Source organism: Tamandua tetradactyla, chromosome 18 (genome assembly GCF_023851605.1).
Source record: "Tamandua tetradactyla isolate mTamTet1 chromosome 18, mTamTet1.pri, whole genome shotgun sequence".
Classification (NCBI taxonomy): domain Eukaryota; kingdom Metazoa; phylum Chordata; class Mammalia; order Pilosa; family Myrmecophagidae; genus Tamandua; species Tamandua tetradactyla.
In genome coordinates, this window is record NC_135344.1 from 70,320,514 (window position 1) to 70,340,294 (window position 19,781).

The 19,781-nt window shown below is 38.7% G+C and overlaps 1 protein-coding gene and 1 long non-coding RNA gene across 12 annotated transcripts in view; one reads left to right on the plus strand and one right to left on the minus strand.

Annotated features, from left to right (window-relative positions):
• The window catches only part of ARHGAP28 (Rho GTPase activating protein 28), a 174,015-nt gene extending 168,939 nt beyond the window's left edge, over positions 1-5,076 (plus strand). For all 7 annotated transcript variants that reach the window (XM_077135936.1, XM_077135937.1, XM_077135940.1 and 4 more), the window contains 2 exons: positions 2,311-2,375; positions 4,358-5,076. In XM_077135936.1, the coding sequence (XP_076992051.1) occupies positions 2,311-2,375; positions 4,358-4,452 (160 nt within the window). In that variant the 3' untranslated portion in view covers positions 4,453-5,076. The remainder of the gene's footprint in view (positions 1-2,310; positions 2,376-4,357) is intronic.
• A 3,567-nt stretch (positions 5,077-8,643) lies between these two features.
• LOC143662315 (uncharacterized) lies at positions 8,644-15,846 on the minus strand. 5 transcript variants are annotated; one of them, XR_013165285.1, is made up of 7 exons: positions 15,687-15,846; positions 13,828-14,265; positions 13,352-13,552; positions 12,509-12,794; positions 11,458-11,642; positions 10,751-10,840; positions 8,644-9,628 (listed from the first exon to the last, which is right to left on the minus strand). It is a non-coding gene; the product is annotated as an uncharacterized LOC143662315 (long non-coding RNA). The 5 variants fall into 5 exon arrangements; XR_013165286.1 differs by having other exon boundaries at positions 11,458-11,645; XR_013165287.1 differs by lacking the exons at positions 8,644-9,628; positions 10,751-10,840; positions 11,458-11,642 and having other exon boundaries at positions 12,125-12,794; positions 13,352-13,506; positions 15,687-15,844.
• Between the last annotated feature and the right edge of the window lie 3,935 nt (positions 15,847-19,781).

The following is a 19,781-nucleotide window of genomic DNA, read 5'->3' on the forward strand; positions in this document are numbered from 1 at the left end:
ACTTACTAAAGTTGTCAGTTTTCCCCAAATTACTCTATAGCTTTAATGCAATTCCAAACAAAATCCCCAAAAGATTTTTTGGTAGACACATACAAGCTTACTGCAAAATTTTATATGGAAAAACATGGTCCCAGAATATCTAAAACAATCTTGAAAAAAGAAGAAAAATGAAGTGGGAGGACTCAACTCTACTTGATCTCAACTCTACTTGATCTGCTAATAAGGACAGTTTTATCTACTTTATAGCTAGAGTAATTTAAACTTTGTGATATTGGTGAAAGGACAGACAGAGATCAATAGAACAGAACAGAGAACCCATAAATAGATTCACACAAATATGCCCAAATGATTTTTGACAAAAGTGTAAAAGCAATTTAATGGAGAAAGGAAAGCCTTTCCAACAGATTGTGTTGGAGCAATTAGATGAATGAGCCTCAACCTCAACCTCACACCTTATATAAAAAAATAACTAGAAGTATATCGCAGTTTTAAAAACATAAAACTATAAAACTTTTATTTAAAAAATATGAGAAAAATTATCATGATCTTCTGCTAGGGGAGATTTTTTTTAATTGATGCCAGAAACATGATTCATAAAGGGGGAAAACTGATAAAGTTTTCATCAAAATTGAAAAGTTTTACTCTGAAAGACCCTGTGGAGAAAATAAAAAGATAAACTACAGACTGGGAAAAAAAGTCTTTGCAAACCACATATCTGTCAAATGACTAGTATCTAGAAGATATACAGAATGCTTGGAATTCAGCTGTAAAAGAAACAAAAAAATCCAATTGAGAATGAATATTTGGCATGAATAGACTTTGCACTGAGGGGAGTGTACAGATGACAAATAAGCAGGTGAAGAGTAATATCATTAGCCGTTAGGAAAATGCAAATTAAGACCATGATGTGCTAGCACTACACACTTATCAGAATGGTTAAAGTAAAAAATAGTGACATCACCAAATTCTGGCGAAGGTATGGTGAAATTAGGCCTCTCATACATTGCTGGTGAGAATATAAAAATCATACAGTAATTCTGTAAAGCAGTTTGACAGTTTCTTGAATACTAAATATGCAACTACCCTGTGGCCCAGCAAATATGTTCACAAAAAGCTTATATACAAATGCTTATAACAACCTTATTTCTAATAGCCCAAAACTGGAAACAACCCAGATGTCCTTCAGCAAGTGAATGGTTGAACAGACTTGGTCCGCCCATAACATGGGATGCTACTCAACAGTAAAAATAAATGAACTATCCTTATATGCAACAACTTGGAGGAATCTCCAAGGAATGATGCAGAGTGTGTGTGGGGGGAGGCAATACAAAAGATTCTACATTTATACAATATTTTTGAAATTCCAAATTTGTAGAAATATGGAATGCAGTAGTGGTTGCCGGGGACAAGGGTTGGGTGGGGCTGGGGGAAGGTGAGGTGAGAGTGGCTATAACAGAGAAATAGGAGGGATTCTTAGGGTGATACAAATGTTCTTTATCTTGACGAACTCCGTGTCCATATCCTGGTTGAGTTCTTAGACTACAGTTTTGCAAGATGTTACTATAGAAGGAAACTTCTTATAGGGAATGGGGATCTCTATTATTTCATACAATTACATGTGAATCTACAATGATTTCAAAATTTTAAATTGGGGGGTACATTCTTCTTTTGCATTATAGAGAGCTGAGGACATTCTTTTTGAGGCTGAAAAATATTCTTGCAGCAGGATGGATATCAGCAGTATAGTTCAGAATCTCCTACCCAGCACTCTAATCTGGGGAGAAAACATTAAATTGAGAAATTCATTTCTTTGACTTGCTTTTATTATAGGACAGAGACATGCAATGAAGTTAAACTCAGACCACTTGCAGAACATTAGGCAATCTCAGAAATGTGAAATGGGCTGAGGGGAGAATTTCATTCAATTTTAGGAAAATTCAGAAATGAAAACTGATTTCATTTTCAACTGAGAGTAATGTGACCAATGCCAAGGTCACATTAGTATCCCAGCTGCTTCTTGGCCTGCCTTATGTGTCAGCAACACAATTCTCCAAAATGGAGCGGGGAGTTGTGAGTAGAATGGACGCCTTGTTGCAGTAGAGCCTTGGACTAATCCTACCTTCTCTGGACCTCAGCTTCTTGTCTGTATCAAACAGAATTTTTTTTATCATAACAGTCACAACAAAGGTTTGTGGGATATATATATCTGGAAACAAAATTGTTTTGTCACCATGGATATTTAATCCACCAGTTTAATCCACTCTAATTATGAAAGGGCATTAACAATTATATTGATTTCTTCTTTTTCAGTCATGGTTCATCAGAATGCATTAAGGTCCAGAACCAAAGGTTATATGAAATTGGAGGAAATATAGGTAAGCATTGTTTAATAAGGTTTACTCTTAAATTCTCTTATTACTATGAAAGAAATAGGTTGCTATCATTGTAAAAGTACATTTTATGGGCTTCTTAGATAAAAATTCAAAGTCAGTAAGTTTCTGATTTTTTGATTGCTTGTAAGAAAAGTGGCATGAATTTTCAAGAATATTTTTTATAATTTAATGAGAATGTAATAGTGTCCATATGAATTAGACTTTTAGATCTTTTAAATGTGACTCAAAGTTGTAAAGACTCATGCTAAACAAGGAAAGGAGAGAATTTCAGAAATACCACCCTCTTTTTGTTTAACATCCCTACTTTCAGTTTTGGCCAAAGCTCATTTTCCCTGTCTGAGAAAAAAAATGAGATCAAAAGGAAAAGGAAATTCTTGTGCTCTCCCTCTCCTTTCACCTATGTCCATGGTGTGCCTTCCCTGCTCAGAGCCTTGCCCTAGGGGTTCCCCTTCTTTATCCTGCATCAATCAGCTTTCCCCCCTCAGTTGGATCATAACCTTCTGCCTAAGAACTTCTGGAAATGTCTCTCATCCTGTTAAAACTCAACCCCCTTCAAGTCTAATCTGTTTTGCTGTTCCACTTTCCAGGAGACACTCCTTATATAAGATTTTCTACACCCCAAACTTCCTCCATTCTCTCCTGAAGCCTCTCCAAATCCTTTAACACACACACACCCACACACGCTCTACACTCTGTTGAGGTCACTAGAGAACTTGTACATTTGGAGATCCAATGGGTCATTCTCAGTTTCATATTCCTTAACTGACTGGGTGAATCTCTGCCTTCTTTATGAAACTCTGTCCTCACTGGGTTTTAAGGACAGCCTGAGCTTCTGGCTTTCAGGCTGTGGCACTGATTCCTCCTGCTGCAACTCTATTGCTGGCTCCTTCTTATCTTCTTAACCTCTTAACATTGGAGGGCTGTAGAACTCGGTCTTTGGATCTCTTTCTATCTACGCTTAACTTCTTTGGTGAACTCAGCCAATCTTGGGTCTTTAAATATACCTGTATGCTAATGACTCTCAGATTTATATCTCTTACCTACCCTTGAACACCAAATTTGTATATCCAGTCCCCAGGCACATGTTTGTCTCAGGGACTTTGCTCTTTGGCTCTTATTTTTGCCTGGAAAGTCTTCAGTTGCCTGCATCTTTCAGATTTGCTGATAACTTCCTCGAACACTCTTTGAACTTGAACTCTTAAGTCCCCTCCCTATGTGTCTTCACTGTTTTGATTTTCTCTTATGCTCTTATCCCCCATCTGACTTATGTTGTACGTGTATACTTGCTCATTGTTTTTTGCCCCTTTAAGAATGCAAACTCCATGAAGGCAAGCCCGTTTGACTATCTGATACGTTGCTATAGAATAGTGCCTGGTACATAAAAACTCTCAATAAATAGTTGATGAATGAATTAATCAGGCAAGCAAGCAAATCTTGGCAGTTTTCAGTGAGACTAGAGTATGCATTTCAGATGCACTATACGTAAAGTTTTTCAAATGTACTTGCCCTGTGGAATGACCTTTTTGTTATCATTTCAAGATCTCCTGCCTATGTACCTACATCCATGGTAAAGAAAAGAAATCGGTATTCCTGATACGGATTAGACTTGAATCTTTTCTAGTCCTGGTCTAAGTTACTGTCTATAAAATCATTAGAGAACATGTATTATCATATAAATGATTAGTTTATTCCTGAATCAGATTCTTGCATAACTGTCTATTGATATGGTAAAGCTAGAGAAAAAATTGCCTGTGGTTCATGTGTCTGGTTTTCCCGCAATTTCATGAGATTTGCTTAAAGTAAATCTTAAAATACATACATACACAAAAACAGATGGCTTTGCTTAGAAATCTTAACATATATCTCCTTATATCCAAATAAGGCTTTTGGCTGAGAGAAAAATATTTGCCTTTCTCAAAGTATGCGCTGTTGAAAACATCTTCTGATTTTCTCTTTTCTTTTAGGGCAGCATTGCTTGGATCCAGATGCTTATATCCTGGATGTATATCGTGTAAATCCTCAAGCTGAGTGGGTGATTAAACCCCAACCAAGTTGTTGAAATATAAACCCCAAAATGACTGCTATCATGCATATCTGCCAAGAAGATCCTACATTTTGTAGGGGAGATAAAATGACGACTTCTGACATGTTTGTTCTTATAATCTTCTTGATGTTTGTCGCACCAAAGTGTGGCTTCTCCTGGCATTGTCAACAAGGACAGAAGCTTTCCCATGTTGTTCCTTAAAAGTAAAGGAAAGAGGACATGATCCTTCTGAAAGAAAGGCCAATCTAAAATTGGAACTTTCATCATTTCTTAGTATTTTGACTTCATAGCACAAACGAACTTGGTCCTGTTCCAAGGGATAAGGAATACTTTTTTTTTAGGTAGCTAGTGCTACCAAACACAACAGGTAAACAGACCCTTTGTATACTTGTGTTATATAGATATATTGACCTTTTTGAGCAAGAAGCCAGATACCAATTTTGCTCGCCAAAATAGTCCAGATCTCCTGTCCAAAAGGAATCTATTTCTAAGTTAAACATGCAATGTTTATGCTCTGACTTACTCCTGCCTTGGAGGGGGAAGAACTTCTGTTTAAAGAAAACTGTGTTGTTTGGGTTATGTTGCACTGTATTATGACTAGCCACATCCTGGTGCAAATGAACATTTCTGTTTCATTGACTATTGAACATTGATATGTTTAAAGCTTCTTCTCTTGTAAGCACAGGTCCCCATGGTGAGGTTCATCAAAGGATCATCTTAGACTTTCGTGACTTTTTGCAGTCAACAGCCACTCACCCTCCATTTTCTTATCATTATTATGGTGCTCAGCGACTGTTTTTCCATATACCAGGCACAGATTTCTATTTCTGATCAAACATATCATTTTCTGTAATTCACGACTGTAGGTAATCACTTCTACAGCCACGATTTTAAGAATGCACTTATCCAAGAATGCTGGAAAGTACGTCTGATGAAAGGCAGATTTTGTGTTGTTCATTAATCACAGATGTGAACCAGCACTATGGATTAGCATCAGACTGTAAAAAGAGATGCATATTTGGTAAACTGGAAACTGTCTCATTGTCAAAATCCTGAGGAACCATTTTCTAGACCTTTAGTTAGCCAGGACACACAAATCCTCAATTCTAATCTAGTGCAAATCTAAAATGTGCTGGGGGACTGGACAACTCTGCCCTTTGTCCTGAGACTGCAGGCATAGTCTTTCTAGAGTTATCTAGAAATGGAGTCAGAATTCTCATTTATCGCAGATGTGTACTTTGGATTGGAATGCAAAGATTCTGGTTTTGATGGATTTTGATCAATTTTATTGAGCTTTAAGGCCCAAATGACCCTCTCCCTTGCAACTGAAAGAACAGAGAAAAAAGTTGGTCCTAATGCAGAAAATGCTTTTTTATGTATGTAACAAATGATACATCAGGTCTCAGTAATTTAAGCCCATATATTCTAGAAATCTTTACCATGCTACATTATGCTTTAATGTTTATGCAAACATTACTTATATTCAACATGGAGATAATTACATTATTGGCCATTAGGATTTTGTTATCTTTGCACAGAAAACTCAAAGATCTGTTCATTGGGTTTGATTATGTGAGAATTTTTATTTCCTTTGCCTGAAAACCCATTGGAAGGTGAACAGACTTTCTGTTGGTTTTATACTTACTATTTCATCAGTTTTCAATGTGTGGCTAACTGATGAGTGGAAGTTTAAATAATGAATTTGGAGAGTCTGAAAAAATGCTTTTATTTTTTTTTGTGGTTTTCAGGCACAAATGCAGAAAATGTTTTATTTTATGTAGTGTCTAAGATTCAGGACATAATATGCTCATTTATGTTCATACATAGAAGAAAATCTTCAAATAACTTCCTTACACTTCTATGTATATTCAGAAACAATGATCGAGTGTTCTCATTACCTTTCCTCTCATTAGAATAATTAAATTCTGTTGTTTTTATAGAGAAAATTCACAGATCTGTTCTATTTTTTTTTTTTAATTTGGGAATCTTTTTTTTGGCCGGAAACACATTAGAGCCCATACATAAGTTCTAAAGTTTTTAGATTTACTCCAGGTTCTCATCAGTTTTAAATGAATGAGCACTTAATGACATGCCAACTACAATGTTGTTGAATTATTTCTTCGTGTAGTTATGTCAAAGACTCAGTTGAGTCAATGACTTTAAATTAAACACTTCAGTTTATTCAAATAAATAAAGACATGTCTTCCATGTCTTATATGGAAGACAACCTGTCAATACCAGTATTGTTGGATCTAAGTTTCATTCTTAGTCATTGTGTTAACTAGCAGATTAGAGAGGACTTTTTACTAGACACAAAGACTAATATTTGCATCATTAAAGAGATCATATGACTAATTTTACTCTCAAAGAATGAACAAACCCCTGCAGTTAAAACTTTAAAATGCCTGTCATCTAAGTATTGAAGGAACTATCTTAGCCTCATCTATAGTTGTTCTACAGATAGTTCATTAAGTAATCTGTAAAAATGAGTAGCATATTTGCAAACAACAGAGGGGCCAGATACTGGGTTTCTGAATTCTGTTCTTAATAGCTTCCCACCCAAGTACTCTTAAATACAAGTTAGGAAAAACAGTACTAACCAGGAAAGTATTAAAGGAAGTTAACATTTTAGGTACACTTTTTCAGAAAGAAAAATCTTGGCGCTGGATTTTTTTTTCTTTCCTTCCATTCTGGGGGAAAAAAATAGATCCTTTTGCTAAGCATCTCACCTGGGGGTATGATCTTTGGACTCAGTGATCTTTGTACAAACTGGAATTCTAAGTTCCTTAAAATGTATATACAGTAAAAACTACCTCACTTGCCTTTTTGGGGAAAAAAATTAATGGACTTTAACAATTTTTGTTACAAACTGTCCCTGAGTCTTATTGTCACTTCACTTAGCTTTCAATGTACATTTAATGATACACGTTTAATGATGTAAAATAGTTTCAGCCAAAGATTTCAAACCGAAATGCTCTGTGACTGTGATCTTTGATGTACTCAGAGAGAATCTGTGTCCCTTAATCACTGTTTTGCGTTTTTAACCGTGTTCAGATACAGGTTTTCCAGTGCGGGAATTAACAGTCATCTTTTCTTTCAGGCATTTTTCTGTTGTTTTCCACATACTGTACTTGACTGAAAATGATATGAGATTAAAAATGTCTTTTCTTTTCAACATATTTCAACTATTTTTCGCAAGTGTACTACATGACTGAAAAGAATAAATAATGGAATTAAATGTTCCTACTTTCTGGCAGGCATTTTTCAACTGTTTCCCATAAATATGTCACTTAAAAAATAACATGACATGGGATTAAAATGTTTCACGCATTTTAACAGTTTTGTGCGTGTACACACGGTTTTAAAATAACGTCTTCTCCTTCAGGCATTTTCAAACTATGTAAAAATGGGTAATGTGATTGAAAAATCAAATGATACTTCTAGATAAAGCCATGTTGGTATGTTTTCTTCCCTGTGTCAAAAATCAATGTTGATTCTTTCATCCCTTCAGCTTCCATTGCTAAGTAGAATGTGTATGTTGCATTTTATCAGTAAAAATAAAAAGGAAAAAAAAATCCCTAAAACCATTGTCAAGAAAATTCTTAGATTCTAGTCTAAGGGTACCACAGTGCTGGAGACAAAAGCAGGAGGTTTGAAGTGAGAAGTTGTGGGTACGAATCCAGTCTCGGCACTTATTAGCCAGAGAGTGTTTGTGTGCAAAAGCCGCTGGGCACTCTGGTAATTGTGGACAGTTGTGGGTAGAGGATGGTAAGAAGCAAAAATTATTTCTTAAGTTTGTTTGAGTTCATGCTTTTTTCTGGGTGGGGGTTTGGTAGGTGCGTCTAAAAAATAAAAATAAAAAGGAAAGCTAATTCCCGTAGATACAGAAAAAACATTTGACAGAACTCAGTGCACATTCATGATTTTAAAAAAAGAAATCTCTCAGCAAACCAGAAAGTAGTTTCTTTAATCTGATAAAGGGCAGCTATGAAAAACCTACACCTAAACTCAGACTTGACAATAAAATGTGGAATGTTTTCCCCCTTCTATCCAGGAAACAGGTCTCACCACTCTCATCACTTTTTTTCAACTTTTTACTGTATGTCCTGTGCAAAAGGCAATTTTCAAAGAAATAAAAAGCACACAAATTAGAAAGGAAGTAATAAAACTGTCTCTGTGCAAATGGCAAGATTTTTTATATAAAACACCTAAGGAATCTTCCATTGTTAGAATGTAAAAAAGAATTTAGCAAGGTCATGGCATACACGTTTATTATGTAAAAATCAATTATATTGTTATATACCAACAGCAAATTATTAGAAAATAAATTTTTAAAAAGTTTATTTGCTATGACATCAAAAACATGAAATGCTTATGAAAAAAGTCAACAAAAAACATGCAAGGTATGTATGCTGCAAACTAGAAAATATTATGAGTAGTTTTAAAGGAATACCTGAATAAATTCATAGAAATACCCTGTTTCTGAACTCAATATCGGCAAGATATCAATTTTCCAAAATATATCTATAGATTCAATGTAATCTCAATTGGGTTTCTTTTTTTTTATTATAAATTGGCAAACTAATTTTAAAATTTATATGGGATTGCAAAGGAACTAGAATACAGTTGGAGGACTTGCATGATATCAAGACTTGCTAAAATACTGCACATTTTGAGACAGTATGATGTAGAAGAATCAATAAAAGTACACTAGTGAAATAGAAGGTAGAGCACAGAAATAGGCACTCATTTATGTGGTCATTTGATTTTTCAAGAAAGGTGCCAAAGCAACCCAATGAGGGAAAGAAACTCAAGCAGATTGAAAAGAATCAGGTGTTTCATGGATGCTGGGGTTTTCCCATAAGAACCATTTCTCTTATCTTCCCAGCATTAAAGTATTCCTTCCCTGAGTGTCTCTGGACAGAAATTGGGAAGGAAGTCCTTGAAGTTTCCTCTGCATTCCACCAGCAGGCGATCACAGGGCATACTCTTACAAATTGTAGTCTTAGGAACTTTTATGTACTAATTCACTCTCAGCAGTTACTCTGCGGTCTTAGAACATTTTTGTCACTGCACAGCTGTGAACCTTGCTGCAGAATAGCTCCATGTCCTTAGACGACAGATTGGAAAGAAGCTTCGCTATCACATGGCCTTCCTCTCTAGATCACACTACAACAAGACATCAGAAACCCTAACCCATGAAAGGAAATAATTAGAAATTGCATTCCTTAAATTAAAAGCTTCTGCTCAGCAAATATTTTAAGAAAATGAGCAGCAAACCACAGAATAGGAGAAAATATTTGATATATATATGTGTGTTTATACACTGTGCATGTGCATTTATTTGCATATCATATGCATAAATGTAAAGAACTATAAACTCAATAATATGAACTTTTTTTTTAAATGGGCAAAAGACTTGAACTGATAACTCACAGAAGAACATGAAAATGTTCAATGTGCGTGAATAGAGGCCTCAGCATCACTAGTCAACAGGGAAATACTAATTAAACCACTATAAGATAACATTACTTGAATACAAGAATGCTCTATATTTAAAATAGTCAAAATTAAAAAGAATTGCAATACCAAGTGTTGGCAAAGAGGTTGAGCAGCTGGCATTCTCATCCATTGCCTGTGGGAGTGTAACTTGGCATAACACTTTGGAAAACTGGTTGATAGTATATAAAGTGAATCGTACACCTATTGTACAACCTAGAAACTCAACTACTAGATTTTTACCCAAGAGAAGTTAAAATACAGCTAATTAGTTAAAGTGTAGCTAAGAATGTTCATAGCCATTTAATTCACCATTGACAAAACCGGAAGAAAGGATAAATACGGTTTATTCATACAATGGACTATTGCTCAGAGATAAAAAGGAACAAATTGCAAATGCATGCCATGATATTTCAAAAACATGTTGATTCAGCCGTAAAAATGAAGTTCTGATCCATTTTACAACATGGCTGAACCTTCAACCATAATGCTAAGTGAAAAGACAAACATTGTATGATTTCACTTACATGAAATAGCTAGGATAGACAGATTCGTAGAGACAGAAAGTAAGAGGTTACCAGGGACCTGTGGGGAGGGGAAATGGAGAGTCATTGCTCAATGGGTACAGAGTTTCTGTTTAGCTTGATGGAAAAGACAGGGCTGTGGATGGTGAAGATGGCGATACAACATTTTAAAAGTAGTATCACTGGACTGTATACTTAAAAATGGTCAAAATGGCAAATTTTATGTTTATGTAACCAAAATAATTTTTTTAAATGTTGAGTGAGAAAAAATAGATGCAAAAAATACGTACCATGTGATTGCATTTGTATGAAATTCAATAGCCAAAATTGATCTATGGTGATAGACCAGGGAAGTGGCTGCCTCTTCCAGAAAGGATGGCCTGAAATAAGCACAATGTAATTTCGCTGGGCTCCCATGAAATGAGTACAATGTAATTTTGCTGGGCTACCCACTTTATATGATTTCCCCTCTGTGGTTCCACACCACAGTCCTTCTGCGTCAGGTAAGCAGCTTAGACCCATCTGTCATGCCCATATCACCCCGCCCCCATCTGTCCCATCACCACAGTGTGTGAGAAAGCACTTTACAAACTGAGCTGTGTCCCGCCTATGCTGCCATTACACATTCTGCAAAGCTTACTGAACTTTCAAAGCCTTCCCAGACTTCTCTATTCCATTGGAGCACAATTTAGCCCTTCAGTGTTTTAAGCTGAAAATACACATACCCCCGATACTAGCAATTTTAATCAGAGCATTTTCTCCACCTCTATCTACACTGAGTTACCTAATTGGTAAGCATGTGTTTATCAATAGATGTTTAACATTCAGTCGTGTGTGCATCGTTTCTAAATATCATGACTGATTATAGAGCGAACTGCATAAGCACATCAAATGGGAAAATCAATGCTATATAACAGCTATTTATTGGTCTCTTATCCTTCAGGCCAAAGAAACAGGCTGTGTTTTCAGGAGATTTGACACAAAAATGAAGTTATACCTGTAGTATTTCTCCAGCCCATTCAAGGGGTTGAAATACAGAGGGCTCCAAGAAAACTAATAGGGCTTCTTTCTTTCATTGCTCTCCCCTTTTTCATTTTAAAATGTGGGTGATTTTTACCCATCAACATTCTTTTTTCACCCAGGACACATTTCCCTCCAGGAGTTTTCTAGAAAACAGGCAGCCTGCTTGTATTGCAAGGAGAAAATGAGAACATTAACTAAAGTTAAATCTGCAGGGAAACTGGAAGAAAAACTGGAAAGATGAGCAAAGATTTAGTGAAAAATATAACACATTTGAAAAATGGGAGAGGGGGGAGTGGAGAGTTAAGTCAATGGAGTACAATAGTAATTGGTCATATATATTTTTTCCATAACAGATGAATTCAATTTACTGGTATTTTATTGAAACTTTTCACATGCTATATAAAAAGCATATGCAAAACTCATCTATAATTTCCTTGTTTTGGAATCAAGATTATACCAGATTTGCTAAATTGGTAGGGTAGCTGTCTTCCTTCTGTGTTTTCTTTGAAACAGTGTGTTAAGTGTCTGAGGAGTGGAAGAAAGGGAATACTGAGGCATGGGGAAAGTTTTGGGGTGGTGGATGCATTCATTGCATTTGGTGACAGCTGCAGGGGTACATATGTACGACAAAACTCATCAAATTGTACTTTAAATATATGAAGTTTATTGTATGTCAATTATGCTTCAATAAAGTTGAAATTTAAAAAAGCCAGAAAGGTCCAGGCTCTGTGCTTTGCCTCTAAGATGTAGTAGTGGTGCCCTGAATCCCAGGGCTGACTGGATCCTGGAGAGAGAACCCTGTTTAGTCCATTGCCATGACCAGAGGAAAGAAACACCAGAAAGGTTTACTATGGGAAAAACCATTAAGATTTGGAGAATATTAATAAGGACAGTCTTATTAAATATATCTCCTATGTAAATGACAATTTCCATTGGGACAATTACTGGTAAGTGTAACTCAGTGTTTCAGTTAAAATTGCTCCAACTAAGAACTTAAGAATTGGTATGAAAAGAATCCACACTACCTTCACAGTATTTCTTCAGGGCGTATGACTACAGGTGTTGGGATTACAGTTGCCAGATTACAGTTACAACTGGACGACAGTGACAACAGAAATGATTTTAGGAGGCTTGTAGATTCCCTGGACACACAGCCTTTTGGGACACAGGGAAAGAGTTCTTTACTTTCAGCTTCACTGGGGTTCCAGATGAATGTGTCATCTTGGCCAATGTTTGTTCCTCTATATGAACTCTAAATCAATCCGAAATTGCATCTGTGGCATTCTTTAAGAGGAAACCATCAAAGCCAGCCTTAAGCAACAATTGTAAAGGAGAAATGAAACATGAAGAAACAGACAAAAAGAAACTTTATCTGGCCTGCAACTATTGGGAATGCTAAAAAGATAGTTTATATGATAGCCAATGGCCAGAGAAGAGATTTAACTCCTTCAAGAATAAATCTTGAGGTGTTTTGGCAGTGGGAAGGATAACTTGACTGATCAACATCTTACGAACACCAGGAAATAATGCTCCCATTACAAATAGCACAGCAAAAATACCATCTTCTGCTTCCAAAGTGACTCAAATATTCAGTGCAGTACCACGGGTACAATCAGGTTGGGTTTAAGGACAGACTTCAGCCCCCCAGTAGGAAAGGCTTCTAAAAAGTGCTTCCCTGACAAAAATCAGCATCCATACTATAGCCTAAGGTAAGAAAAAAGGCCCCAAATCAAGAAAGAAGTCTGTTTCGTGTTTTCCTACATGTGTAACTTGTGTGAAGTTGCTGGACAGAGACCCTGGCCATCCATTTGGAAAGGAGGATAACAGCATTTCTGGGCCAACTACTGCAGGGAAACTCCGGTACTCACCTGGGCCAGAAAAGAGCTCTGCAGCTGCCCAAGCTCGTTGGCTTGGCCATGGGGAGGAGGTGCTCTGGCAGGCCATGCAGACCTGTGAGGATCGTCGCCTTCGAAATGGATCATTTTTGGATTCCTCCATAGAGAAGACGTGGTCGCTGCCTCCTCTGAAGGGGAAAAACATGGCACCCACCTCTCTGCAGGGAATGTCACCTTCTCAAGATAAAATGACAAAAATAAATTGGCAAAAGAAGACATATCAAAAAACAAGTACTAAACCAGTGTTCTCAGGAGCCTCTGCCTTATGGCTGCTCTTCCCCCACTAAGCATTCCAGAGCGGAGGTACATAGTGCCAGAGCAGAAACAGGGCCTTATGAGGAAATGACATGCCTGAGAGCAAAGGCTTTCCGAAAGACCCAAGGTCTCCCTACTATTTTCCACAAACTCACGCTTGGAGCCCTTGCTGCAGAAATTCCATTCACTCTTACCTCAACTACAGGAATTCTTTTCAGCTTGTGTCAGCTACATCAAGCTCATCACCAGTTCTGAATAAACTGTCAGTGGTCTTTACCAATGACAAATGTAGGAAGTCAGGAAAATCCCAATGCCAAGGAGGACTGAAGCTCTGAGTTCAACAACTGGACCTGACCTCAGTGCACTGAAAACAAGGCTCCGTGAAAGGACCTAAAGCTGGTCTGGCGATGAGGTAATAGGATTTGTGAAAGAAGTGGCTCCTTAGGGTTTGGTGCTCCCTGCGCAGCTCTTCAGGATAACATGAAATTGACTGAGGAGTGATATGAGGACGAAGTACACGAGACTGAAGCTAGGGCCAGCCATACAGCCAGCCACCGCATCCAAAGACTTGCCAATTGACAAGAAGAGGGATTATCTGCCCCCCAAGCAGTCTTCTTTAGCAGATGGGTCTCCTGAAAAATTGCAGGGCAAACATTATAATCTACTTCTTTAAAAATGAGTAAAGGTGAGAATATTAACATACTCAAATTGGTAATTCTACTGTAATCATTTAGTTTTTTAAATGCATAGTTTACAAATATACTTTATACAGGAAATGGGAAAAAAATTTTATTGATTTTGGTAAGTCTTCATCCATAGAAAAGCTGACTCCCAAAGGGTAAATAAATATCAGGGATGGTCAACTTCTATAAATTCACATTTTTTTCCCTTAGAAGAAAACTTAAAGATGCAACTAAATAAGGGTTTCTTGGCCTTAACACTATTGATTTTGGGGGCTAGAAAATTATTTGTTGTGAGGGGTTTTCTGTGCATTGTAAGATGCCTGTACCTGCTAGGTGTCAGCAGTAGTCCACCCTCCGTGGCCCCGTACGGCCTACTGTGACAACCAAAAAAGGTCTCTCCACACTGCCAAATGTTCCTTGGGGTAGAGTGGGAGCAGGGAAATTTCCCCTGGCTGAGAACCACTGAACTAAATATATCGCCCCTTCTGTGAATATTTTATCTGTCTGGTACTACAATGTTCCATTTATGTTCTGTCTGATTTCAGAAAAGAACAATCCTATAAATTACTTTCCTTTGTTATTTTGCATGCATGCTGTATTTTTTTTAAAAAGAAGAAATACTCTTTGCAACAAAGAAACAAAAACCAAAGAAAAGAAACTTAGGTCTGAGTTCAGGCCTCCCACCATTAGGCTGATAAATCTAAACTCTGGCCATTCTGCCCTCAGTTTCATAAAGGCTACAAGGGACAGAACTGGATTTTCATTTGCAAAGGATTTTCCATGAGAGGACAGGTGAGGTGCTTTAACTGTGAAAGCTGCAAATGATATTAGATGAAGGGCAAGCCTAACAGATCAGCAGGTGAAAGTCAAAAGGAGATGAAGATGCTTTAGAAAACTTTTTTAATGGTCACTTCTGTGTCTGGAGACCTCACAGATTTAATGATTGTCTTGCAGGGCACTGTATAAAGCAAGTTAGAGAAACTTACTCCCTCCCCTGTGGGAGCCTGGCATGTCTAGTCTAGTGTGCCTGCGTCCCTCTCCTTTGTGGAATGTTGACTCATTGAAAGGACATTCACTAACGTGAACTCTAGGAGGCCCGCTCTGCCAGGGCAGGTAACTTGGGATTCTCCTTCCACCTCCCCCCAGCCAGGGTCTGGGCTGCCAAGACAAGAGCAGGGGAAGGATGGTGCCCTTAAACCTTAAGTCAAAGTAACTAAAAGGTGTTTACTTATCAGTTCCTTAATAATATCTCCCTCCTCCCCCACTCCATTAAAGCTGATAATCGGGAGGTGATGTTAGGTATTTTTAGTGTTTCTTAACTACACTGTTGCTGTCACTGTAGAGGAAAAAAACAGATATTAAGCACCTACAATCTCTTATCCAATGGCGTCCACTTTGGCGCTGCTGATCCCCAGGAGGAGATCAAGGAAGAGGTTCGAAACTCGAGCGAGCGTGATGTTCACATCTGATCGGACTTTGTAGCCTTCTCTCACTAAAAAACAAAAGGACAGAGCCGATCAGGGGTCCGGCTCCCGGGGCGGCTGCGGGCAGGGTGGCGGCTGCGCCGGGCGGCTCCCGGCCCAGGTGCCGACTGTCTGGAGCAGCTCTCCCTCGGGATGCAGCGCCCCCACCACCTGCACGCATTTCACCCTGCGAGCCTGGGCTCCCGCAGCGCTTAGACCTAGCGGAGTTTTTAAGAGAGACACAGGCAGCGGCTGGGACAGGTCAGAAGCGAGCAAGAACTGGCACATCATTTCATCCGCTACCAGGTAAGCATTAACACCCTGTGTGTATTTGCATACTGAACAGGTACCAGTTATTAGAGTTCTATTAACGATGTTATTCAAAGCGCTGTCTGTGGGCTGGTGCCCGTTAGCCAAGTGCTATTGGTCTAATACAAGATAAGCAGAAAGAACAGGAGGGAGCATTTATACATAAATGATCTGACATTTCCCTGAAGTGCAAGCACATAATCCATGAACTCGTCTCACTGAACAGAATAGAGAGCAGTTCTGGTGCAGACAGGGTGAGAATTAAGATCTTAAATTTCTTTTTTGGTGGGGAAACAGAGCTACATTAGGCAAGTCAATCTACATGGCAAAGTACTAAAACCACAATGTAATTTATCAAAAAGTGCTGACTAACGAAGCCATTATTGCATCAAAGTTTAACTGATCATTATTTTCCAAACAAATACAAAACAAAAGTCTTTGAGAAAGAGAGCATTGAGTTAAAAGGTTGGCAGAAATAGATGCTCAGTATTTCACATATAAATGTTAAAGCTTTGGGAGGCTTTTATAGAATTGCTTTTCAGGTTGCTAAATCTAAAAGAAAAATTTATAGTTGCTGAGAGATAGAAAAAATGTCATCAGAGATGCTTGCTTAGAAATATTGTGTAAATTGATAGAAAAAATAGGACTCAAGTGCCACATTTCAACCTGACATATTCAGAAGCTGGCTGATGAGATATAAGATCAACTCACATAATAAAGCCAGCTAAGGATGTTTTCACTGCAACTTGACAAATGCACATATATTGCTAAAATGATAATTATTTTAGTATTATATAACTTCAATATGATGGAGAGGAAATAGAAAATTTCCCCCTAGTTTTATTGCTGGCAAACACAACTAGCTCTGAACTAAATAAAACTATGATTGATTATACCATCAAAACTATGAGTTTAAATTTTATGTAGGTGTGTCCAGATGGTACAACTGCAGTGAGAGAAAAACATTTAGGAAGAGTTACCCAGCTTGAGAAGCCTGCAATTGAGTGTAATCAGGGCACAACTTCCTGCTTTGAGAAAAGCCTTGCTGTGAAATATGTCAACTGAACTACAAAATGTGCTGAGTAATGCAACAAAGCCTAAAGGAGCAAATTTGAGATGATTCCTTTTTATAACATGGAAGGTGATCATAAACAGCTGTTACTGCAGGCTGAGTTAGAAGCAAAAACGTGGTATCAAAAATGTCTAAACTCCAGAACAAATTCTTAGTGTTTCTATAAAATAAGAAACTAGTTTGGTCCCAGCCATTTAAAAAGTGTGAATTGGATATTCAGTCTGGCTTGCCTGCTATCTTCAATATTTTTAATGATTTTTTTAAGCGCCATGCATGGAAGCAGGGCAATATCTGTTGCAAAAGAAAATACAATCAAAGGGTGAAAAAAGTTAGAAGCTTGGAATAATGGTGTTCCTATGGATTTTTGACATGTTCCATACTTTTAACAATGGCCATCATTGAAATGAGGCTATTCATATTGGACATATGAAAAGTTATAAACATGAATATGATAGAGTGTTTTGAATTTTATTTTCCATTAATAGTAATAGAAGAGTCACATGTAGGAAAATCATGACTATTGTCTTTCATTGACAGATAATTTTGATAAAAAGATAACTGAATTATAACTTCACAGGATAAATTGTTAGAACTGGCTATTGATGGATTGAAAATAAATTTTGAAAATATAGCATCACTTGTTTCATTTTGGAATAAAGTTAAAAACGAGTACCTTAAACTTGCTTTAACTACCTTGAAAATCTCTTCTTACATTACAATCAACATACCTCTCTGAGACTAATTTCTTTAGCTTTTTAAAAGAAAACATAGGTTTTAAAATACCTGTTCTCTTCCATGAGCAGCACTGTCATCAACCCAAACCATATTAGATAAGTTAACAAGTGAGTTGACTTGTGGAATGTAACAAAATATTACAAGTATAACAGGGATTCTCCATATTAATCACTTAATACTCTCAACAAATGCGCACCAATTTTAAAACTATTTTCCTTTTTCATGTATATTTTAATGTTATTAAACTTTAGCTAGTTATTAAGATGTGGTTTCAATGTGTTGTATTTAATAATAAAAATTTGGGTTTGTAGTATTATATGTCTAGTTTTTTCATTTCATTCTTCTAGAATCACCTTATCATATTTTACAAAAATATCAATACACAATGAGTAGAAAATTTAAAACTGGTCCTTAAGCAATCTGAGAAGCAATTTCTGTAATCTAGCCTTTTCACACAACTCTCTTCTCCATTCCTTTTACTGGGTCAAGTTTTCTTCTCTGTGCTTGTTACTACTCGCTTACCCCAGCTTTGACCACCTCCAGGGTTACATACACCTGTTGCTGGGATTCTCTCAGAGATAAAAAGGTTATTTAAGGCTCAATGAAATTAAGCTATAATGGTGGTGATGATTATTAGGGTTCAGCAAATCTCACTGCTGAATTCAGAAGAATTACAGTTCAATATCTTGTCAAAATTAGGCAACTGGCTCTATAATTATACAAAAAACTAAAGAAGCATTGGATTTAGGTTCTATAGGGCAGTGTGAACTGATGGGCTCTAGAGTGAGACTTGCATGAGTTTAGTTCTTGCTTCCGCCACTGCACAGCTGTAGGACCTTGGGCAAGTTACTTAATTTCTCTGAGGCACAGTGTCTTCATTTGAAAAATGAGAATAATAACACTAACACCCACCTCAACGAGTTGGGAGGATGAAACGAGATGGCATATGGAAAGCCCCTTAACAGTGCGAGGATGAGAGTAAACAATACTTATTAGCTCTAATATTGTCATTTGTGTGCCAAGCACTTTTCGAAATGCCACTATCAGATTCAGCTGTCGCCACAATTTTGAGGTGGGAGGGAGGATAATCTTTTCACTGTTTTGGAAATGAAGAAATTCAGACTTAGAGACTTTAAATGACCGGCCCAGGACCAATAAGCCCAGAAACTTCTCACGTGCAGAGCTCGCTGAGGCCGAGGTGCCTGAGCCCGTAGACCCCAGCGGCGCTCGCCTGTCCCCACACCCACGGGCGGGACCCCACTTTCCGGTCGCGCCCCCTCGCCCTGTAACCGCGCGAACCACACCGGACCCGCCCCGTCGACGCGCAGAGAGAAACCGCACGGAGGCCCCGGCTCCCCGGCCAGCCTGCCAGGCTCCCTGCAGCCCCGACCCCGGCCTCTCGCCCGGCCCCACCACCACCACCACCGAGCAGGTGCTCACCTCCGCCGGAGGGGCCGCGGGCTTCTGCCCGGCGTGCCCGGCACTGGCTGGATCTCACCCAGCCCTGCCCGAGGCCGCCCACCCGCGGCCCAGACAACGGCTCCCAACGGCCCCCCTCAATGGACCCCAACACCCCCGACGGCCCCGCGACGACCTCCCTCCCCCACGGGCCCCCTCAACGGACCCCAACCGCCCCGACGGCCCCGCGACGACCCCCCTCCCCCACGGGCCCCCTCAACGGACCCCAACCGCCCCGACGGCCCCGCGACGACCCCCCTCCCCCACGGGCCCCCTCAACGGACCCCAACCGCCCTGACGGCCCCGCGATGACCCCCCCTCTACAGACCCTCGACGGCCCTCCTCAACGGCCCCCAACCTCCCCGACGGCTCCCCGCGGCCCCGACGACGCCCTTCAACAGACGCCCGACGGCCACCGGACGGCTTCC